Source organism: Cajanus cajan, chromosome 5 (assembly GCF_000230855.2).
Source record: "Cajanus cajan strain Asha chromosome 5, NIPB_CcT2T_4, whole genome shotgun sequence".
NCBI classification, from domain to species: Eukaryota; Viridiplantae; Streptophyta; class Magnoliopsida; order Fabales; family Fabaceae; genus Cajanus; species Cajanus cajan.
In genome coordinates, this window is record NC_138521.1 from 67,725,441 (window position 1) to 67,750,309 (window position 24,869).

Genomic DNA, 24,869 nt, shown 5'->3' on the forward strand with positions numbered 1-24,869 from the left:
CATGTTATTATTAAGAAGTATACAGTGATTTTACTGATGACCAATTTTCACTCAAGAACTTGCTATATTTTTAGTAATACTCAAACTTAAAATGTTAAGATATTTAAACTGTCTCATTCGAATCACCATGCATGTTAATACTTTCTTAATCTTTTAATCAAGAGTTATAACTTTACACCTTTTTTCCTAATACTAAGGTCGAGCGAGGGGTATCATTCCTTCTGAAACATGCTACATTTCCTTTACTCTATAAATGAATAATAGACAAGTAGATGAAACAAAATGAGTATGATTTCTGCCAATAAAATATTTGTCATTCACATAAGACGATATCAAATGGTAATGAATATACTTAAAAACTATATTTCTACATCCTACATACTAATCCTAAAAGATTGGTCGACTAGAAAATAACAGAGCCTCGCATTTGATAGGTCGCAGGTTCGAGTCTGCATTCATTTGATAGATTGTAAGTGTTGTTTGAGTTTAGGGAGTTTCTCTGCCTCAAACTGAGACATCATCCCCTTCCTCTAAATTTTTATTTAGTGGAAGAAAAAAGAATGTACGTCCTACAGATTAAGTTAGTGAAGAATCAACCAAATTAATTTAAGGACGTGAACTATAAGCATAAGCAGTTATAGTTGGCAAGGTTTAGTACTAGTCTCCCTATGGATAGTAGGAAGTAGGAAGATAAGAAAAGGTGAAATTGATAAGGCAAGAAAGACAAGTAGAAAGGCGTGTAGATGTTGATTATTGTGTTCTGAAAAGCAGTAGAGATAGATTACTCGGGGAATGTGAGAGCAGTGACGAGAGGGTCCAAATGGGGGAAGCGAGCGAGGAGGTAGGAGGGTTTGGCCAGCTCAAAGTCCTGGTACTGAAAGGCAGGTGCACAGGTGCATCCTACAAGAGAGTAGTTCCTCTCGCTGTCTCTAGGAGCACCTTTTTGGAACACCCCATCCACAGAGAAGGTAAAGTCCTTGGTAGGAAATGAACCAAACCAGACGTTGGGAGGAACCGTGTACTGTGGCACCTCATTCTCACTCAGATCGGATCCAAGACAAGTGAACTTCACACTCCCATCTTTCTCATTCAATTCCACAACCTGAGGGGTTATCAAGGTCAGGGACATATTAGGTTAAAAAAGAGAGGAGAGGAGAGGAGAGGAGAGGCATACGGTGAGAGGGTCGCCGATGTAATGATGCCAGGTTTCGGAACAGGGTATGCGATGGAGGCGAGACACGCTCCCAGACGGAACCAGAAAATATATGGAGGTAGACACAGGGCGATCCACTTTGTCTGTTGTGTTGTGTGGCCCTTCATCAGTTACTCAAATCACAAAACACAAAAAAACCAAACAAACAACTCACTTACATTCGGGGGGGAGCTGAGAAGTCGAAAGATTGATGGAATGATCTCGGAATGTCTCCACGTAGAACCCACCTTCGGGGTGAGGCTCCAGATTCAACTTCTTCGCTACCTCTGATGCCCTCAAACTCATCTTCTTCTTCCTTCCTTTCCTTCTCTTATTTTCATTTCCAACGCCTCTACGCAATAATATTTATACTACTTCAAAATTATAAATTATTCTTTTAGTCTATTCTTTATTTTTTTTAACAACAACGTTTTATTTTTCCTAAAATGTATTTACCAATTATCTTTCTAAACGTTGCGGGTGCCTCCGGAGGGACAGGATAACGGTAGGTGAAGATGGAATAGTCAACATTATCATCTACCAACCCTCTCTTTACTGCAATTAAATAATCATTCTATTCCTAAACTTCTTACCTGATTCCATTATTGCTTGCTATATACAAAACTGGCTACTATTACCAGCAAATGCTGTGAGAGACCGTTATTCCATTCGTAACATAAAGTCAACCAATAAACCTAAAAGCAAACCCTGCATCATTTTAATACATGAATAAACCAGGTGTATAATCAATAATTCATTGAAAATATTTATTTCTGCATCACTTTTGAAAAGATCTTCGCATATCATATACTCTCCATCAACACTGATTATTTAGTTTTAACAAAAAAATAGAAGAAAAAAAAAATTTGTTTCGGTATAGAGCCCACATCTTTGCATTTCGTCTATTATTCTCGCCTACCCCAACTGCAGAAAACATTAATTTCTGCAAATTTCTCCTCTCTTCCACCCTACATCACCTCCACCTCCATCAAACCCAACTTTAGGTGTCTATGCATTTTTTTCCATTACATATATAAGAGACATATGAAGAAAGTTCTTTGGTGAGAGGAAAAAGAGCAAATTCTTTGTATTATGAAATGATAATGGAATTATTTACAAGTTTAACATCATTCTGCACTCATGACCCTGCAACTCAAGCCGCCCAAAACGGACTAAATTTGAAGTAAATGGAAGATAACTAATTTGAAGTAAAATGAAATGTAACTAAATCACTACATGTAACAAATCAATGTCTCGAAGAAACATTGTTTGAAAGTTGCAACACAACATAAAACCAAGAGACAAGTGCCTGCCACCAGCAAATCTTCCCACCACGACTCATCTCCGGAAAACTTTCCCGACAGCTTCTGCCAGGCCGGTACCAACAGCTTCTGCCAAATACTGTGCCTGAAAATTATGATGAGTGAGAATTCTGGAAACCGAGCATGATGTTTTGAAATAGTTGAAATTTGAAAAACTTTAGGGACCAACAACAGTAACAAAATAAGAATTACCTCTTGAAAGGTTTTCTTTAAATCAAAGGCATCTCTCACTCGAGCATCCAAGAAAGCCCCTGTATCGCGGAAATCTGCCAGAAAACCATCCACAGAAGAATTGAGAGAGTCCTCACAAGTCACAGCTTTCCCGCATAAAGCCATAAGCAGCATGGGATGGGAAATAAAATTCCATTTTTTTCCCAACTCTTACTTCATCAAATTAATCATTATATATATTGTCGTGTAAGCAAACAGGACAGTCTTGATTCGAGAAAATAAAAATAAAGAGAACAGAAAATTGAATCCAGACAATATTTTCAAAGCCCTCACAAAAGAAAACACGATGAAAAGAATGAATGATTAAATAGTCACTACAATCATAGAACCAGAAGTTGACCACAAACGAAAGTTTGTCATAAAAAGAAGTGCACAAAAACATAAGAAAATGAATGGATGAAACCGAATCAAGCAAATTCTAAGAATGATTGTGTCTTAAAGGGAAAGGGAAGAAAAACAAACCAGGAGATTTATCTGACAGCATATAAATCTCAGTTGTTGAGTATATTCCTCCGAGGATAGTGCGCTTGGCATACCAATCAATGTCAGAGGCATTATCACCAGCAGCATGCCAGATCTCATCCACAAGCACTGCCCTCTGCTTAAAACTTGTAGGAACATTTACAGGCTGTGCCTGTAAAGAAATTATTTCCCAGAAACTCTGTCAGGTTTACAATTCAGAAAACTAAACCTTTAACAAGGAAAAAGGACATCCGCAGAGACCTGGATGCCAAGAGCTTCAGGCCATGTTGATATATATGGAACTTGCATTTCTAAACGAAATCTGATAAGCTTAGTAATACAGTCACTTGGTGTCAAATTTTTTAAACTCTCGTCTGAGTCAATTTTATCAACGAGTCTCTGTAAGCAGTCATCCATGAAATACTGAATGACATAACAAAAAAAAAGGTCAATTCATATAAACTAATAAGCACAAACAAAAGCCAATAATATTCAAAATTATGCAATCCATTAAACTGATTGTACTTAATTATAATAGATAATATAAAAGAGGAAGACAATTTACTGAGACCCCAGAGTCCAATACTGTGACTGATGCTAATGATCCAATATTGCAGCAGTTAAGCCATGGCCCCAAGATATGGAAGGTAGATTCTAGGGGAGAAAAAAGAGTGGGACATGTCACATGTGGAGGAAACTAAGGGACAGACAGTAATACTCGGTGAAAATAGCATGTGGCCTAGGAGAAAAGGTGGAAAGACGTGGTTATTAAGAGGGGTATGGCGTGACTTGGGGGGTTGAAGAGAGAAAATTCTTCTTATGGAAATTGGCCCTGGGCTTGGAGCAGGAAGTTAGCTTTCATCTGCTACTTCTTGTGTTCCGTACTATCTTTCTTATTTGTTATCCAATTTGTTTTAAATTTGATGTATTGTTTCCATTTGAGTTCAATACAGTTCCCTTCTATATCTTCTTTGCCTACATTCTAGGTCAGGTTTGTATCAGAATTCATGTAGAAACTAATAATAGAATAAAGCAACCCAAAAACACGGATAAACACCATTGACACCTCTTGAAATTGTAGCTTGTCAATGGTGAGATCATATAATAATAGGATGCCAGTGAGAATACGGGTGATCGGGCGTGCACACACAAATGCAAGACAGAAAAGAGATGTCTAACTTAGTAACTGTTATGAGTCACTTATTTCATATTTAAAAACAGAAAACATCTTTCTTCTTTGATTCAATTCATCCTTTCTTTTGGTGAGACATTTTTCTTCTTCCATTAGAGAGAGGATGGCTTGCCAACTCAAAATATGATTGAAATACAGTATAAATTGTTAGCAATTACGTCATAATATAGAACGTGTGAAACAACTGACAAACAGTACCATAGAGCATTCTACCTGACATAAGATAACACCAACAGCCGTAGTCCTCTTTTAACAAACTCTAGTTACTAAGCAAAGAGTAGTATACTCTAATAGTGCAAAAACCTATTTGACACTCTCCCAACATGTTAGAAAACCATTTTGAATACAACATGACGTTAATTTTTAGAAGGAACTAGGTTTAGCTTCAGCATCAATTTTAGAAATTGACTTGAAAGATTAAGGAATACATGCGTCCAAGACATACTGCCAAACACCCACTCCATTTCTCTCTTTGCTTGTCACGTCATATTATCTATTATATGTACACTTCTCTCCCTTTTTCTTTCTAGGTGTGTACTACCAATTGAGTGTTCATGGATCATTTTCCTTAAGATACGGTTTTTGGTACATAGAAAGTTTTTGTTTTCCCGAGAATCTAACGTCAGAAATTTTAGTTTTCCACAATTTGTTTGTTATTTAAAAAATAACATTTTTAGGAAACATTATTGGGAATAATTTTTATAGCTTTCCCACAAAATTATTCCCATAGGAGGTGAGAAACTAAATTTCCCGTGATAAAAATAGAGTTTTAATTTGATAAAAACATTATGTTACCTTTATTTACTTATTTAATACAGAAAAAATTCTGATTCTCAAGTAACATTGAAAAATATTAACATTTATGACCAACTAAACAGATTTTCATAATTTCTAAGAATTATGATTTCCGAACATTAAAAAAATTTGTCTCATACCAAACCTCCTAAAGGAAACACAGATCATCCATATCATAGAATAGCATAAATGACTGCACATAAAGAAGGTTTAACAAACACCTTCATCCCTCACAGTAGACAAACAGTTCAAAATAGTCACCACAATCATACAGTAAATAACTACTCTCTTACTCTACTCCAACTCCAATTATCGATAAATACTAACAATCACTTAAAAGAAGAAAAATTATGACAGAGTTGGAAAGACAGTGAAAATGATCGAGATGTCATAAGAACAAGATAGAGGAGGAAATGCACCTCAACCAGAGCTGCTTCCTTCCTGGAGAAAGATCCAATTATGGAAGGGGAAAGACCAACATCCCTTGCCCCTGCAATTAGCGCATTGTCGGTCCATCCCCGCTGTATCTGAAAACCACAATTTCAAAATCATAATCACTTATTGTTACAACAGTAGAATTCTGACATGCAATATGAAGATGAAGGCTAAGGTGGGAAGAGAAGTAAGTCTCCCACAGTTGATCTTGGTTTTTTAGATTAATGGCTGAGATTTATTCTTCTTTCTTCTTCTTCTTTCTTTTTTTATTACCATTTCCCCCTTCTTTTTCCTATTTTATCCCTTTTCTTTCTTCTCTTTTCTGTCTCCTAATTTGGCTTCTATCACCCTTCGTCGTCCTTCTGTGTCTGTTTGGTTTATTTTTCTGTTCTCTATTTTTCTTTTTCAAGATCTAACTGGCGACGGCGACAAAATCCACTTCCATTCTTCTAGGAATATGAAAGCCTCTTGGTGGAGAAAAAGAAGGAAAATAATCTAAAACCTTAATTTAAAAAATGAAACAGCTAAGGATGAAAAGAAATTTGAATTATAAGATGCAGTGGAAAGAATGAAGAGGAAGAGGAAGAGGAAAAGTATACGAACGACGTAAGGGAGCGAGGCCTGAAGCACGCGAGCTTGTTGGTCCTCGTAGTTGGGTCCGGTATCCTCATCGGTGGAGGTAGAGGAAGATGAAGAATAGTTAGGGTTTTGAGAGAGGGTGATGGGAAAGCAAGGATCGATATAGTGTCGAGTGTGAAGTGGATGAGTCAGGAACGTGGAAAAGCGAGAAGAAGGTATCAACATCTGAGGCTGAGGACGTAATCGGAGCGCAACGTTGCCATTATAGTACCTTGCACGCAAGAACAACCGCTTCGCCGCCGTTCGATACATTCTGCTACTAACAGTACAAAATCAGGGAGGAGAGGGGAGGAAGCCAGGATAATCCAAATTTCTTTGGTTTAGTATTCAAGACACTGTAAGTGTCAAGAGTAACGAAACACTTGACAAATATTTAATCAATTATTTAATTTAAAATTATTTTTTCTCTTCTCTATTTCTCTTAAATTAAACATTTATATTCTTTTTCTCTTCCCGTTTCTTTATATAATGATATAAATTACTTATTATAAATTTTAAATATAAATTATACATTTAAAAATATTTATTTTTTAAAATTTTAATCATTGTTCATATATTTAAATATAATAATTATTTAATTTGTGCATGATAGCTTCTAAATTACTATTTAACGAATTTAAGACTTTTCTTTTCATCTAATCTGAAACTGCGTGAGTTGTTGTGACTAGGAACTAGGAAGAGAGTATTTTTGAAGTAAAAACTAGTTTAAAGTTCGACGTAGCCCGTAATAGCTCTGCCACGTGTTGGACCATCCGCCAAGTAAAACTTAAAAATAATTATTTTTCATTTAAATTTTAATTATATTTCATTTCATTTTTCTATTAATAAAAACTCTAAATTTTATTCTCTTTCATAGTGGAAGAGTCTCACTTAATTTGAATAAAATTACTTAAATAGAAGATACATATAATGTATGATAATAATCTTTAATTTAGTCCTTTGATTTTTAAAATTAATACGATATTATAATTTTCGTTCAACTAAATTAGCATTGTTAACTTTGTAATATTTGAGGTTTTAATTTATATGTATTGGGAATTCAAAATTGTCACTATTAAAATGTTGTTTTTAAATTTTAGTCAAATTTAATTCTGTTTTATTTTAAAAATTGTGATGTTGATTTATATTTTTCAAATTTCGTCTCTTTTTTATAGTAACATCAGTGATTAAATATTAAAAATAGTTTTTGACTTATGTGAGTCTAGCAATTATTTTAATTGTAAAAAATGATATTTGTAGCAGTTTTTTATCGCTAAAATTGTAATATTAACTATTAGAAATTACATACTTTTTTTTAGTGAAATTTTATCTTTGTTGATTTCAACATGTGTGGAGGAGATTTAGAAAAATACTAATAATGAACATTTATGACATAAAAAAAATAATTCATGAATAGTTATAAATAGAGTCCAAAGGAGACTAGTAAAAAGATTATAATATAGAGATATTTAAAAAAAATTAATCTTTATATTTATTTATTTTTTGGTAATATGGTCCATATGTGTGTTTAGATAAAAGTTGAGTTCAATTTAATTTATTTTAACTTCAAAGTAATAATTTTATTATTTTTGTATTTCACATATTGAGAAGTAAAAGCACATATTTCAATAGTTTCAAACATATATAATTAAACACATCTTGTGTAGTTATACTTGTTCTGCCTATTGGAAAAAGACTATTGTTGTATATTGATGTTTTGGTGAAAAAAATCTTTTATTATATATTGATGTTTTGGTATGTACATTTGCTATGTGTATGAGCTTGGTTGACATGTACTTATTTTAATCGGTACAAAAATTACAATCAATAAGTTTAGAGCATAAAGAATCAAAAATGATTCTTTAAACAACTACCAAGAGACCAAAATGGTAGGATTAATGAAGAGAGACAAGGACTAATGAAGTTATAGGTGATTAAATTGATTTCATGAAATATTAGTTAGGTAGGGTCATTGTTCAAAGTCCATAACATATGTTGTACAACATGACTAGTCTTAGTTAAACTTTAAGGAGAATAGTATGGCTTGATTTATATTTTTGACAAATTTATTGTACCTTGATCGTAACAAACTTTTATATTGTCCAAAGTCAAATTCCAGACTTGTTGAATTTCTTTATACCATCTAGATCTTTCTACAATGTATTATATATAACAATATATAGTTGGATACATGAATACCTTTCACACACAAGTTTATGTATACTTATATTAGGCACTTGACATTGAGTTGGAGAAATTCGACAATTGAACTTAATATTTATAACTTTAGTTAACTATCATCGATCGACTTATAGATTATGTTAAATCTTATCACTGACCTCTTCAATTAGTCTTACTTATAGAGTTATAGTTGACATTTTATCTTTCCCTTTGATAAACATATTTCTTCCATTACATAAAACATATATCTCTTTGATTTTTATTCCTTTAAAATCAAATCAAACCAGCGTGTACATATTGCATGATATTAAATTTTTTTGGGAGATATATAGTGTAGTAAAAAATAAATAAATAAGTTAATCAATATTAGCTTGAACGAGGTGTTGTTCTGGGCCATGGTCACATGCATGTTGTTTATTAGCATCTATAGTCATTAAATTTCAATGTTTCACAATTAACAAATAAGTTACCTTGTTATTTCATCATATTTCAGATTATAAGTAGCTTTTAAACTTAGGTTACTTGCTGGTTTTATTAAGCATACCATTAATGTCAAAAAATGGCATGACAAATTAAGCAAACAAAAAATAAAGAGAGAAAAACATAGGAAGATGTTAGGTATTTCTCATACAAACTTGTATTAGCTAACTTAAAAGAAAAAAATTCTACAAAAAGAATATAAAAGGGGAAGAGGAAGGAGAAATCAAAAGCAAAACCTTTGATTTGATAGGAATAAAAGGGAAAATGGGTAAACCCAGGGTACAAACTTGTTAGTCATAAAATTAGGGGATAGGTTGTCTCAAAAATGGTTTCATCTTACAATTAAGAATTGCACATAATTTACAAGGGTAGTTGTTACGAGCAGAAAGAGGCACATTAATTTGTGAAGTTAGGTTGGAGGTACTTTAACATTTATCTTTCTTTAGAAGGACCAACAATAGGGAAAAAGTACTACTCCAAGTTCTTGAAACAACATGTCACCATTCTTCTTACTAACCAAAGTGATCCATAAAGCCATGCATGCATCTGGTTTTTCTCCCCTTAATTTTGCCTCTATTTTTCCCTCCAAATACTCTTGATCTCTTGCCTCATGTGTAGAATGCATTAATCCTAGGCCTACAAAAGCATCTTTGTACTAAGCTAGAATATTGACACAAGAGCTTTTAAACTTGAACCTCTTCTATCCTTCTAATGGCTTCCTTCATGTTAAGTCGTTGGTCGGGGTTGCTCTCTGTGCAAGCAGCCCCCACTTGGAGAAGTTGCAGCATTTGATTGATGGAGTTGGAGTGATTGGTTTTCAACTCTGGATCAATGCATTCTGCCTCTCTTCTCTCAGAAATCGCAGAGAACACCCACTGCACCACGTCGGTCCCACCCTTACCGTTGCTGTGATATTGAGAAGGGAACTTCCCGGTGATGATTTCGAGGATGATGATCCCAAGGCAGTAAACATCGGTCTTCTGTGAAACACGTTGATACGTCACATAATCAGGTGTTTTGTAGGCGAACATTGTTTGTACAGCGTAGTTGGGGTTTATTAATGGGTGAAAGGCGAAGTCCCCTAGGAAAGCCTCGTAGTTTTCACCTAGTAATACATTGCTAGATTTCAAGTTTCCATGTGGTAGCTCTTCGCTCGAGAATTCTGTGTAGATAAATCCCAACCCTCGTGCAATTCCTTTCACAATATTCAAACGGATTGGCCAGTTCAGCTCAGCATGACTGGATCCTCTATCACCTAATCAAAACACACAATAATTATAATTGTATATCAATATCACCTTGCATGCATGCACATGCATGGAATCTTATACAATATATATACTTACCATGCAACACATATAACAAGCTTCCTTTGGGCATGTACTCGGTGACGAACAACTTTTCCTCCCTACGGTAATGGTAAGCCAAAGGAGTCAAAATGTTAGGATTTCTAAGTCTTCCAAAGCGTCTCATCTCGGCGTCGAATATGTCTCTACTGACTTTATTCATCTCTCGCATTCGCTTGACCACCACCGACAAGCCATTCGCCATGGCAGCCTTGTACGCTGAGCCCAACCCACCGTTGCCTAGAACCTCTGCCGCAGCCTTCATCAAATCGGGCAAACCAAACACGCCCTTCTCATCGTTGACCATCACAAGGTCCCCCATGCCGCCACGAGATGAGCCTTTCTTGGATGACTCCTTCCTACTGCCCCCCTCAGAGCCACCCCTAGAGTGGTTAGAGCTAGGCACGTGCACCTGCACCACCTCCTCTGGCTGCTCCCTACTCATGACGCTAAAGTCATCGTCACGACGACGCTTGGACTTCACCAAGAGGAAAATGACCGCCACGAGGACAGCTAGAACAACAAGTATAACAACCTTCATCCCCCAGCCAGAGCCTTGTGAGTTGTTGCTTGGTGCTTCACACTCTTTGGGGAGAGGCTTTCCGCAAAGGGCTTTATTGTTGGAGAATGATTTGACGTCGAAGTGTTGCATGGTGGCGGGGATTTGGCCTTGGAGAATGTTGTTGGACATGTCTATGGATTTGATGTCTTGTTTGAATTCGGGGATGGGGCCGGAGAATTGGTTGTTTTCGAGGTGGAGTTCGGTGAGGAAGCGGAGGGTGGTTAGGGAGTTGGGGATGGTGCCGGAGAATTTGTTGTCAGAGATCCATACTTTTTTTAGGGAGGCTAAGCTGGAGAAAAAGTCAGGGGGGATTGGGCCGGAGAATTGGTTTCGAGCTATGTAAAGGGCCTTGAGGGCACCAAGTTTGTTGAAGGGAGGGATTGGGCCGGAGAAGTTATTGCTGATGAAGCTAACGGAGCGGAGGGAGGGGATGTTGAGGAGGGGGTCCACGTTGATTGGGCCAGAGAGGCCCATGTCAACAAGGTGGATGCTGGTGATGATGTTGTTGAAGCAAATGATGCCGACCCACTTGGCGGTGCAGGGGTTCTGGTTGGGGAGCCAAGACGAGAGGCGTTGGGGGTCGGAGAAGGAGTTTTTGAGGGCGAGGAGGGCTTCGTTTTCAGGGAGGGATAGGGAGAGTGGGAGGAGGAGGAGGAGGAGGAGGAGGAGGAATGGGCGAACAGCGGCCATCGCCGAGCCGGAGATCTTATGCGTCCGGGAGAGAAATGGACCGCTGCTCGGAGGTTGTCTATCTGAATCTATGAATTTGCCTTTTTTTGTTTTGTTGGATTGAAAGGAAAATGGGGGAGGTAGCTAGGTTCTCGTGTTTGAGGGTTGGAGCTTCCACAATTACCACTCCATTCTAACAATAGTAAACTCTTTCCTTCCAATGCTTCCCATTCATTTCGTCCATCCTTCACCCTGTCATCTCCATTTCAAGCGCCTTTCTTCTTGCGCCCATGCATGCATCATGCACCTATTCATTATTACTATTTATATTCCACTTTCTTTTCTCGTCTATTTAACTTTTTCCTTATAAACAAACAACACAAGTCCAACCTTTTTAAATCTTTTTCAAAATTAAAATATTATTATTATTTATATATTTATTTTATATTATGAATATATAAATATTAGAGTATATTGATATCTTTATTTAAATAAATATTTTTTATTTAAACTTCATTAGAAAATGTTGATAGTTAAAATTGTTATATAGTTTATAGTTTAGGAGGGTGGAGAAACGCTTGCATGCTCCCGTCTTTAAATCTGCTCCTCAAAGTTGATGAAAGTTAATCCATCCTAACTTTTATCGTATTTGTTAGACTCGTTTTTTCTCTCCAACGACATGTGGGATATTATTACTACTGAAAAGAAAAAGATGTGTTTTGTATCTCTTAAATTTTAAAAAATTATAAATAAAATAAAAGAAAGATAAAATAAATGAATAATTATGAATAATTAATTAAAAAAATATAAACAATTATTTTATTTTAATTTTTTAATAAATGAAAATATAATAATTCACTAAAAATAGAGATAAAAATATTATTCATTGTATAATTTTTTTTATAATAAATATAAATATAGATACGTGTATCTATGTTTTTTTATTTTGTGCATAGCAAAAATACAAAAAAAAAATACAAAATAGTACACTATGTATTGAATCTTTATATTCTTCCATTATAAACTTGTAGGGTTGCATTGAATATATATATATATATAAGAGAGAGACAAACAGACACAATGTACCGTTAATGTAAACCAATCACAAATGTTGTTAGAAAAAAGAAGGGTGATAAATTTATTAATTATTATACTTTATAAAAAGTTTTTCATTGATATCTCTACTCACAAATAATAATATATAATAAATTTGATGTCTTTTATAAATATTATTTTCCAATTCATTCTAACAAATATTTTTTGTTGACCAATAATATAATTTTTTTTACATTAATAATACATGGCCGTTAAATCGTATAAAAATATTATATAGTTATATTAATATATAAATATAAGAAAAGTTAAATATTTATATAAAATTTCACAAATGTCCTTAATATATACGGGAGTTACTATTTTACACTAACATAATTATATACAAGTTTACAAGTTATAACTAAATGTATTTTTTTACATTTAATATATATATATATATATATATATATATATATATAACTGTTTATTTTAACAACGCTCTCTCCTTTTCTCTCTATTTTGGAGAGATTCATAAATTTGTGGATCCACCTTCATTTTAATCTTTAGAAACAACCGATCATAAAATCGTAACCTTCTGTTCCCTTCCTTTTTAGATTTACGTAATATACACAAGTTTAAAAATAAAAATGTATTAACCTAATTGAACTAACAAGCTCGGCCAAGGACATAAGATATCAACATGAGATTATGTCATCTAAAGACATCGTTAAAGAATATAAGATATGGATATAATGCTCATACAGAAAAGATCACAACACTTACAGATAAGATAATCTTATATCTAAAAAATTACATGCATTAATAATAAGAAATATTTACATGATTGGAAACTAACTTAAGTATTGGAATCTCTTTTACAAACATTTTTTCATAAAAAAATATATCACCAAGTAGAGAAGAGTGAAGAATCTCGTCCAGGAAAGTCGAACCAAGACTATTCCAAATGAGAACAAGAAATATAATAATTTTTACACAAATTAATAAGATAATAAATAGTATTTATACCATGATGACATTTTAAATTTATAAAATAAGATTCTATCTAAATAATACCAAATCATTTGAATTAATATAAATGTCATTGACCGTATAATCAGACACATAAGAATTACTTAGAATAGATTAGTTGTTGCATTAATACTATTATTTTCACTTTAATCTTTTATAATAGTGTTTAATATTTTACATTAATTCAATTCAAGTGTGAGATTATATTCGGAATAATTATTTGAAGTTAAAAATATGTGTCATTTTTAAGTATATGTAAAATAAATATTAAACCAAAATAACACCTTCATGCGATTGTAAGAAAATTAAATTCGTACTAAATAGGTTTTTTCCAATTATATATTATATAGAAGTTTATGTTAAAATATGTATAAAAAGCAACTTAATCAAGCTAGTTGTTGTAGTATAAAGAAAGCATCAACGAACTCGTAAAAAATAAAAAAATAAAAAGCATCGATGTATCTGTTTAGAGAAGAGGACTAACCTTAATTTGAAAGTAACATTCCATAACACGCATACATCAATGACTGATTAGGGTGTAGTTCTAATGTTAACTTCAGTGCGAGCTTCTTCTTACTTTCAAAAGAAAAATAATGATATTTTGAATAACAATTTTTGTATTTTATAATTCTGACCGTTACACACATTTTTAATGAGAATAACTAGGGAGATGTGGTGCATTAAAGTTAAAGAGATGTAACAACTAACAAGTTTATGATGATGGAAACATATAACATTCCGTCCACACTCTACACATCATATCAATCCTCCATCATTTATACGTCGTCAATAACATTACTATGCGAAATTCTGACTTGAGTGTGGATTTTTTTTTTTGTAGTTTGTCCCTCACTCTACTCAATTGTATGAAGATATTTCAATTAAGGTTACATTTAAACATAATGAAAATTATTGGATTTATTAGACATGTGAATGAATGGAAAAAAAAAAAAAACTTTATTTACAAAGAGAAATCTCACTTCCATCATTTTCATATCTCAAAAGGAATTAATTTTCTATATATTAACATTTAAAAGATATTCTTGATTAAAATAAATAAATAAATAAGCTCCCACATATTCCACCGTAATTACACTTTTAGAAGTTAGCATAAAATAACTATAAATTAGAATTATTAATTTAGAAAATATAAACTCTTATTCTATTAAGTATTAACACTATCTTAGTAAGAAGTTACGATTCTCACACAACTTGTAAAGAAATATTTCTCTAGATAATTTCAAAGTATTTTTTTTATTTATATTTGATTTATTTAATTATCTATCCACTTTAATTTTAAAAAATTATATTTTAATTTTAATTATTTATAAAATTATTTATTTATTATGATATAATTTATAAATTTAAAATTATTTATTTATTAAAATCATTCATTGATATATTAAATGTGTTTTATGCTCCTTCAATAATGATGAACAATAATTACATAATTTTCTTTGTCGTTTTTGTCTTTGCCGGATAGTATTTGGAATAGAACCCTATATCAAATATTTGAATACTACTCGATTATTGTAGGATATTTAGTCCTTTAATAAGGTGTCGAAATCTTATCTAGTACATGTATTTATTTTGTGAGTATTTTACATTATTAAAAAACTAATGATAAGATATAAAACATAAAAATGCTTGAATAAACACTAAACCATAGATTATTTTAGGAACAACGATAAAAAAGAAGAAGAAGTTATCTATAATTAAAATAATTTAAAATGCAAAATTTAGACTAAAAAATAAGTGATGCAACAATCAAGTGACTAATTAATCTATAATTATAATAATTTAAAAAAAAATAAAAAAAAAAGAAGCATTTATCTTGTCTCACAAAATTATATTAAAATACTCCCACCTAAACTTATCTCATAAAACATGAAGTATAAGACCCATAATTAAATAGGAATAAATTGGTTTGCCATGTTTGAAGGTGGTTTTGATGTGAATATGTGTGGATCTAGAGATTTACCATTAGCACCTGCAGCTTGTCTGTAAAAAGATAGGAAGGGAAGGAAGCGTTCAAGGGTGGATGTGTTAGGAAATTGGAGCCACTGTTACCCCATCGTTGTCTTTGGAACCAACTTCCAGTTCCACACTCCCACCTTCCCTTTCAATTTACTCCATCAATTCATTTTCATCCTCACCCTTCTTTATCTGCCATACAATCCATGACTTGCCACTGACCCACATCGCCACCAGCTGCCCAATCCCCAACCATGGTGGAGACCTCCGCGCTCGGTCGCTTCCACCACCAAAGGCTCGACCTTCGCCGCTGCTTCCCCACATTCTTCACCTCTCACAAGACCCTCTTCACCCTTCTCTGGATCGCCGCCTTCGCCTCCGTTTTCCTCTGGCAGAGGAACATTGTCGGCGACTTCTTCCTCTTCGCCGGGCCTCCGCCGCGGCCCATGCCCAAGCTCCGCCCCGTCGCCTTCAATTTGACGGATTTCGGAGGCGTCGGCGACGGCGTTACTCTCAACACCGAAGCCTTCGAGAGGGCCGTTTCTGCCGTTTCCAAGTTTGGGAAGAAAGGCGGTGCACAGCTGAATGTGCCCCCCGGACGGTGGCTCACGGCGCCGTTTAATCTCACAAGCCATATGACTCTGTTTCTAGCTCAAGATGCTGTTATACTCGGCGTTGATGTTAGTTCTCTTTCTTTCTTATTCGCTCTTAATTTTCAGCTCTCTCTATGTGTTTTTATTGTTATCGCCAAGAATGTCATCGTGATGGTGTAAGTCAAATGGAAACGAGACCCCTGCGAGAGAATTAGTTTTAGTTGAAAAACTATAACGTTCTTAAAATTTGATGGTGATTTGAGTCGTTCCTGATTTTGTTATAAATGACTCTTTTTTTTCTTTTGGTGAAAGGCTTGGGCTTTATCATCACGGTGCATTTGTCTTTTGTCTCTTGAAACTACGATGTTGAGTGTTTTTCTGTCTTACGGGTCGGGGATTGTTGGAGATCTCGCGTGTATATAAGTAGGCATTCATCCTTATTTTACAAACCGATTTTAAGGTTTGAGTTAGACTTCAATCTATTTTCTTAAGATGTGTAAGGTTGAGTTAGGGTTCTAATTAATTTTCTCAAGATAGTATTGGATTCTATGCTAGTGATTATTGATTGTTGCTTATTGGTCACTCACTACTCGACCTCTATCAGACCACCCGCAGATTTTGGTTCTAATTAATCCTTGACGTAACGGACGTGTGTTGGAGGTCTTACATCAACTAGTGAGACGGTCATACTAGTGTGTATAAGTGGAAAAAGATATGCTATTTTAAGAGAGATTTTGGAGGGTAAGTAGAATTACAGGACAGATTGTAAAGACAAAGCTTGGGAATATGTATTCTATGTTTGGAGTGATAAGGTTGAGAATGTATGTGACAGGCTGATACATGACGAGTAGTAAAATTTTGGAGTAGTTGATTCTCCTTTCAAAGTACAGTGGTGAATACTTCTGTACTGTTTCAGTTTTTTAATATTATGCCACTGTCTTAGATCTGCTTGCTAGCTTGTGAAATTAAGCCTCACATTTTAATAATTAGATGTTGCAAAGATGAGCATGTTACAATGATTGAGTGGTTACACAAGACAAGATAGGATTAAAAATACAATCATTGGAGAGAAAGCTGGTGTACCTACCATTATGGAAAAAATGGTAGAATTTTTCTTGGATGTTTTAAGCATGTGGGGAGAAGACTTTTGAAGAAGCACTAGTATCATACCATACAAAAGATAGTCCAATAGTTAAGAGGTAGAGGCAGAAACAGATGAAAACTTTAGCACATACCATTAAGAGAGATTTAGAGGTATACAATTTAGCTTTGCAATTAATATACGATAAAACATTTTGGTCTTGTATGATCTATGTTGATGACCCTAGCTAGTGGGAAACGGCTAAGTAGTTGTTGCTGTATTGCTGGTTTGGTATGTAAATTTGCTTTGTTGTAGGGGGAGCATGGAAAATAAAAAATATTTCTTGATTAATGAAGGTCATCAAGAACTAAGATCTAGGTGATCAAATTGATTTCATGAATTGAATACCTCTATATTAGCTGGCTAGGCTGCTGTTCAGACTATATGTTGTACAACATGACAAGTCCTAATTAAGTTTTAAAGAGTAGAATATGGCTTGGTTTATGTTTTGACAGTAATTATTGTATCTAAAATCTAACAAACTTTGATGTTGTCCAAAGTCAATTTTCTAGCTTGTTGAACTACTTGATAACAGCCATATTCCTATATAATATATATCAACAGTTGGAAACATGGTACCCATCATCGAATATTCCAGAAATTATGAGTATATATACACTGTGCACTTGGCATTGCATGGGAGAAATTGGATATTGATTCATTTGAAGTAGGTTTGAGCCTCAAAAGTTGCATGATTTGGTTTATAATAAATATAACCACCGCTTTGACACTCATGATATGAGAGATGGGAGTAATGAACTGTTAGTGGGAAAAAAGAGAAGAGATGGCGAGGATGCTAAAGATGATTTGGTTTTTGATGATGACAGCAACTTGACCTGGGGAGACGTTGCCAATGTAACTTGTGTGGTTGAGACTTTAACATACACTAGTCAGCAAATAAAACTGAACCGAGCTTCTGTTCCTACAAATAGGACTTCAACCTCTAGAAGAAGATTCTGAAGATGCAGAAGAAATTGAAGTTGAAGAGGAGGGAATAAGAAGAAACCTACAACTGTGATAGTAGTGAAAATGATGAAGAAGACTTAAATTTAGAAGATGATGATTCCTATCCATGAATCGTTTATTTGAATTTTAATGTTTAGACAATTTAATTATGAAGCACTCATACTTCAATTTGCTTCTTATATTTGTATCTGACATGTATCGTATATTGATATTCTTAGATACTTCACCAATATGCATATGTGAAGTATCCAAACCTTTAGAAGGTTATGAAAATCCAATACAGCTACATATGAAACATAGAACACATGTATAATATAGAGACATAGAAGCATTCCCTTGATGAATCAAAATGGAAATTGTCTTATTTATGGATGGTTTCAAGAAAGTAATGAGATTGATATTGTTCCTATCTGTAGACAATAGGAAGTGATTTTGATGACAATGATTTATAAATTTTTTATTGTTTTTAGTAATGTCCAACAAGTATTTTTTTAATTTGGATTTGCCAAATTGTAATTATATATTTATCATGTTTTTTGAATTTTTATGTATATCTAGATATGTATTTTACATGACTCAGGATCCTAAAAGTTTTTAGAATAATCATATTGCCATATGAAATACACAGTGCATCATAGGTGGCTGGCTACCATGACTTCTGTTGGTATTTACTTATGACTTCTTATTGTGATTATGAATGTCATTAATTTTGAGTAATTTTTATCATTTTTGAGAATTTATATGTATATTATACATTATATAAATTGTATTAAAAAATTAGAATAGCCGCCATCCCATTATCCACTATTCTTTAACTTTTTTGGGCCCACTGCTATGCGCTGCTTATCCAGGATTGGTAACACTGATTTGGACTTTATATATATGATTCTAGTTAAGTATCACTGGATTATGTATTCTGCTAAATCTCATCATTGATCTCTTCAGTCATAATTACATATCGTTGTAATTATTTATCTCTTTGATAAATCTATTGCTCTCACTACAATCTCTTCCACTCTCACTCTCACATAATTAAGCATGTTACTTACACTAAATTTTTCACCTTACCTGATGGTTAACAGGATGAAAAATATTGGCCGCTGATGCCTCCATTGCCTTCATATGGGTATGGGAGGGAGCATCCTGGGCCTCGATATGGCAGTTTGGTTCATGGTCAAAATCTTAAAGATGTTGTGATAACAGGTGAGGATTTTTCATCCTGATTCCAATGTGTGTAGGAGTACAAAAGTCATCATTCTTCATGACAGAGGTCTTTACTTAGTATCCAATGTCTTTGTTAGCACATTCGAGTCTATGTTGCAATACAATCTAACTATTGCATTTTGAGGAAAAAGAAGGAAAATCAGTAGTTTTGCTCTCAATCTCTTCATTTTAGAGTCTCAAAAAGAAAATAATATTGTCCAGCTTAACTTTAGTTGATATATTTTCAAAGGCTTAAGGTTATGGTGAACAACACTTAGAACAGTTCCTTATTGACTAATATTTTGTGAAGTTAAATTTCCAAGTGTTTATACTGATTTGAATCAATAATGTTTCAATATTTGTTGAGAAATCAGTTGCTGTAGCCTTTATTTATACTTAGTGTATTGCCATTAAAGGGGAAAATCTGTGACCAGGATGTAAAAAGTGCGCACTAATTAGGATGCTATTGTTATCAGGATAAGCAAAAAGCTAGCACATAACTGTTCTTTTTTTATTCCCCCCCACCCTGGTTTGTGTTATGCTTAAGCCTAATTTATAAATGTCTGATTCCATCTATTGTCATAACTGTCAGGGCATAACGGTACCATAAATGGACAGGGACAAGCATGGTGGAAAAAATATCGCCAGAAGCGTCTCAACCACACCAGGGGACCACTTGTTCAGATCATGTGGTCTAGTGACATTGTGATCACTAATATTACTTTGCGTGACTCTCCTTTTTGGACACTTCATCCATATGATTGCAAAAACATTACAATAAAAGGTGTTACAATACTGGCTCCTGTGTTTGAAGCTCCAAATACTGATGGCATAGATCCTGGCAAGTATTTTCTATTGAATACAAAACTTTATTTCATATCTTGATGTATGATTTATAATTTTATGATTAGTTCCATCCCTATCATTAAGGAAATAGATTTTGATGATGACATGAAGATAATTTGATCTTGATAGTTGGCAATGGCAAAGAAGCCAACTTGAAGAGGCTACATGTAAAGGAAGTGGCATAGTAGGGGATTATTATTATGTAAGGTGGAACAATGGGTGAAAGCTCAATCCTGTTAATAATTTGATTTTTCTGGCCAACTGAATCATTTCTCAGTACAAATATGTCCGTGAATTAATTCAGTGGGAAAATTATTATACAGGCAGGAATAGGTTAACTGATTCTTTTTCTCTTTTGGGTAAGCTCGTGTGAGGTGTCAGTTTTTTGGGAAATGTGCTTCATGCCTGTGGTTAATTTTAGAATTTAGTTTCGCATAACATGTGCAAGATGTTTCTGTTTGTGCACCAAAAAGATACACTTAATTTAACCTGGTACCTGTTATATTTTATTTGGTTTGTGTTTCAATTATCAGCCTGAGAAGTATCTAACTTTTACTGGGATGTTCGTCTAAATTTTATTGTTTGTATGAAAATTTTTTAGTAGGCACTAATGTCTATGGTATGAACAGACTCTTGTGAGGACATGTTGATAGAGGACTGTTACATAAGTGTGGGAGATGATGCAATTGCGATAAAAAGTGGTTGGGATCAGTATGGAATTGCTTATGCAAGGCCTTCCATGAATATAATGATCCGAAACCTTGTTGTTCGCTCCATGGTCAGGTGAATCCCTAACTCAACCAATTTGTTCTTTTTTCTGGATGCTTTTCAGCATCTTTTTATTTGGGAAAGAATCACCTTTTTCAGGCAGCTTCCTGAGAGAGCTTTTAAAAAAGGTTTTTCCCATTATTTAAGCTTTCCTAAACACATGAAAGTAACTGCTTTTAAGTATGCCTGCATAAATTTAAGAGCCTAAATGAGACTTGACTTTTCTCATCATGTCTGCACGAAGTTGTAAATACCCTGGAAACTCAGGTTTCATGTCATGTCTTGCTTTATCCATCACCTGAACTTATAACAGTACAAGTTATGAAATTCTACACATTCTCAAGAGACCAGCATATACATGTTTGTCATTATGCCATACCTGATTTGGTTTTAAGGTTTTGTTTTTCTACCACCAGCATGAAATCATGTGTAATTTGTGCTTTTGTTTGAAAATTGAAATCATCTTTGGAACATCTCTGTTTCTGTCTATCTTTAATGAAATAACCTCACTCGTGGAATTTCAATACTCTACATATGATATGTGGTTCATAGGCTCCAGGTAAATCAAGGTCTTTGTCTTACTGATGACAGCTTTTTCAAGTGATGTACTGGATATATATAATTGGATAATATTTCTAGTCAATTTTTCTTTGCATAAACCTATCTTATTTAGCTTTGACAGCTGCATATTAGTTTGTGTTTATCTCATCAAGCATTGGGGTCTTCATATCTTTAATGATATTTTTATCAAATGAAACAGTGCTGGCGTCTCCATAGGCAGTGAGATGTCTGGCGGGGTATCCAATGTCACGGTGGAGAACCTCCTTGTGTGGGATTCTAGGCGTGCTGTGAGGATCAAGACTGCCCCTGGACGAGGTGGATATGTACGCCAAATAAGTTATCGAAATCTAACATTTGAGAATGTCCGTGTTGGAATTGTTATGAAGACAGATTACAATGAACACCCTGATGATGGATATGACCCAACAGCACTCCCATTACTCACAGACATAAGCTTCACCACAGTCCATGGCCAAGGAGTTCGTGTGCCAGTTCGTATCCACGGTAGTGAAGAGATTCCTGTGAGAAATGTGACTTTTCGAGACATGTCAGTCGGTCTAACCTACAAGAAGAAGCATATCTTTCAGTGTGCCTTTGTTCAAGGCCGTGTAATAGGGACCATCTTTCCTGCTCCCTGTGAGAACCTTGATCGTTATAACGAGCAAGGACAGCTGGTTAAGCATTCTGCGTCACAGAATGTAACAGATATAGATTATGATTTTTGAGGTCTAAGGTTCACTAATTCCTCGCCTTGTTCCATTTACTGGGGCCTCAATTTATGTCTGTATTAGTTCATTTTTGTGGAGGTTGGATTGGAGAAGTCAAGTCCTACTTTTTTCTTTTCTTTTCTTAATTTTGTAATTTCACTTACCTACTCCATTTTATAGCTTTTTGAAGTGGAGTTGTAAATACAGAAAACTTTCATATGCTTACGTGAGTTTACTAGATTAAGCAATCGCCTAGTGCGTGTGCTCTCATGCTTTAAGTGGATTCATTGCCAGCAAGAGAATTACTTGTCACGTCAATATAAAAAGAACTGCTAATGCAAGTGACTTGATTCTGTCAACCGATGAAACTTAATAGTGTAACCAAATAATAATGGTTGGTTAGGTTGGTAAGCTAAACATTTTCCTATAACTTATCTGCTACAGACCTTCGATCTCTGTCCTTGGACTCTATCAGTTTAAGGTTTTCTCTCATCCATCCACATCCCTCTCACAACGTTAATTTCTTAAACTCGTCCGAGATATTTTTCTACTTGAAGAAGCGGTAGAAACCATGTTGGGTGGGGTATTCCTCAGCCACCACACCACACATTCAATGATTGTTTCATGGTTAAAAGTATTTGTAACATAGTTATTATCACTTTACACAATTAATAACTTAATATAAAATGTATTTTTTGTCAAGCTAACTTTAAATGTAAGATTATAATTACATGTTAACTTAATTATTTGTGTTGAATTTTGTTAAAATTAAATAACTATAAAATATAGTCAACGATTTTTTTATTTTCCTGTATTTTAAAAAATATAGTACATCAAATTTAATTATTTTTTATTAATGTAATATTTTATAAATATGATATATTTATATGTACAATAAAAAAATTTAATTTAAAAGTAGATTATAAGAAGAAAAAATATATATCAACTAATAAAAAGTTGGTGATGGTTCAAGAGTAAGTATAACTTAATTAGAATAGTGGAAGTTGATTTCTTCTCCAAGTATAATAAATTTACCTGTTAGTCCACAGTAACTAGAAGACATTTCCATGTAGGATATCCCAACCACACCTTATCGTCGCTTACGTGCCGTGATAAAAATCATGGTATGTTGATAATTAGTAGTATATGGGATTACTTTGATAATTAGTCCTATAAAAGGTGTATGTATGTAGGCAAACTACTTTAAATTTATTTTATTTAATGTTTCATCTTTAAAGTATAATTAAGATTGTATTTTTAATAATCATTTATTTTTAATATCAAGTTTTAAAAAATTGTTATTTTTAAATGAAATTAATGTAATTTAATGATATTGACTAACTTTTTGATTCGCATAAATTATTATTATTTTTTGTTTAAATTCAAGACTAGATGGAGTATTGAACATTCGTAACGTGGATTTCTCTTACCTTGCTGGAACTTTATGGGGAGAAAAAAAGCTACACAAAGTGTTTATATTTTGTAGGGTATATTGTTGTATTTCTATATCTATTACTATTTGTGCTGCGTGTAGCTTACACACTTGTGTCCACTTAAACACAATGAGTGATGTAGATTTGGACCTTGTAAATTGTGATTGTTTCGTGAAGGAGCATCAATAGAGAACAGTCACGTGGAGTGGAAGTGTAGAATACAAGTAAAAACAAAGGATGAAAAGTAGGTGTCATAACAAGTGAACCACTCCCTCAACCTCAAAACTCAGTCTTCGCCCGTGACACGTTCATTAAATCAATAATTCAACAAAGCACATGTCCCAACCTTTCCAACTACCCTTCTCCTTTCTTTTCTTTTTTTGACTTTATCAAACCAACCGGTTACCGACACTATGTCGATCAATAATATTATTATGTGTACAATATCTTATATTCTTTTTTAAATTATATATATATTCTAAGATGTTTTTTCCATTTCCAAAAACTTTGCATATCAATTCTCACTTTATAAATAAATAATAAAGTTTAATAGTAAGTTGTTGTGTATAAATATACATGATTATATATAACTTATATCTTTAATGGACAAACAAATGTTGAAGTTGTAACATTGTGCATTTTTATTAATAATTGTTAATTTTATTAATTTAAACAGTATTGTAATTAGTTTATTTGTTGTTGTTGAACATTAAGGATTTAAGAATCTTAATGAATTATGTTTTATTTGAAGAATTACTCTACATAAAGGTCAAGTTGACCAGTTCAGAGAAGGATATAAAGTTATCTTTAAAACTCGATGAGTTATGGAACAAGAATTCTTCTCTCTTCTTTTGACTTGACTATGGAGAGCTCTAGAACCTTTACCAGAGTGCTTTGTTGGTTATGTATTGCTATATTGCACGGCATGGCATGAGACAGTCATATCCCCGAGTTTGAAACTCTTTCAGAGTGAACACACCATGACCACGCCTTGGAGGCTTTGACATATGTGTCCACACAAACCATACATGTCTTTATTGCAAACACTTACAAAACTGACATGTTTTCATTGCGGACACTTGCAAATGAACAAGTCTTCATCTTGACGCATGTGGCCCAACTATTTGA

At 33.8% G+C, this 24,869-nt stretch overlaps 4 protein-coding genes across 4 annotated transcripts; 1 reads left to right on the plus strand and 3 right to left on the minus strand.

Moving 5' to 3' along the window:
* Nucleotides 1-273: 273 nt before the first annotated feature.
* On the minus strand, nt 274-1,570 carry LOC109809037 (RmlC-like jelly roll fold protein). The gene is made up of 3 exons (XM_020372257.3): nt 1,372-1,570; nt 1,175-1,296; nt 274-1,102 (listed from the first exon to the last, which is right to left on the minus strand). The coding sequence occupies exons 1-3, from the start codon at nt 1,496-1,498 to the stop codon at nt 782-784; spliced, it is 570 nt and encodes a 189-aa protein (XP_020227846.1). The 5' UTR covers nt 1,499-1,570; the 3' UTR covers nt 274-781.
* Nucleotides 1,571-2,246: 676 nt separating this feature from the next.
* LOC109806942 (ubiquinone biosynthesis COQ9-like protein) lies at nt 2,247-6,620 on the minus strand. Its single transcript, XM_020369473.3, has 6 exons — nt 6,233-6,620; nt 5,614-5,721; nt 3,469-3,630; nt 3,208-3,379; nt 2,707-2,780; nt 2,247-2,599 (listed from the first exon to the last, which is right to left on the minus strand). Exons 1-6 carry the CDS (start codon nt 6,518-6,520, stop codon nt 2,531-2,533), a joined length of 873 nt encoding a protein of 290 aa, XP_020225062.1. The 5' UTR covers nt 6,521-6,620; the 3' UTR covers nt 2,247-2,530.
* A 2,507-nt stretch (nt 6,621-9,127) lies between these two features.
* On the minus strand, nt 9,128-11,619 carry LOC109809495 (pollen receptor-like kinase 3). The gene is made up of 2 exons (XM_020372826.3): nt 10,255-11,619; nt 9,128-10,163 (listed from the first exon to the last, which is right to left on the minus strand). The coding sequence occupies exons 1-2, from the start codon at nt 11,504-11,506 to the stop codon at nt 9,592-9,594; spliced, it is 1,824 nt and encodes a 607-aa protein (XP_020228415.1). The 5' UTR covers nt 11,507-11,619; the 3' UTR covers nt 9,128-9,591.
* A 3,855-nt stretch (nt 11,620-15,474) lies between these two features.
* LOC109807959 (Pectin lyase-like superfamily protein) lies at nt 15,475-22,533 on the plus strand. Its single transcript, XM_020370719.3, has 5 exons — nt 15,475-16,203; nt 19,306-19,426; nt 20,019-20,267; nt 20,902-21,055; nt 21,801-22,533. Exons 1-5 carry the CDS (start codon nt 15,778-15,780, stop codon nt 22,324-22,326), a joined length of 1,476 nt encoding a protein of 491 aa, XP_020226308.1. The 5' UTR covers nt 15,475-15,777; the 3' UTR covers nt 22,327-22,533.
* The last annotated feature ends 2,336 nt before the right edge of the window (nt 22,534-24,869 follow it).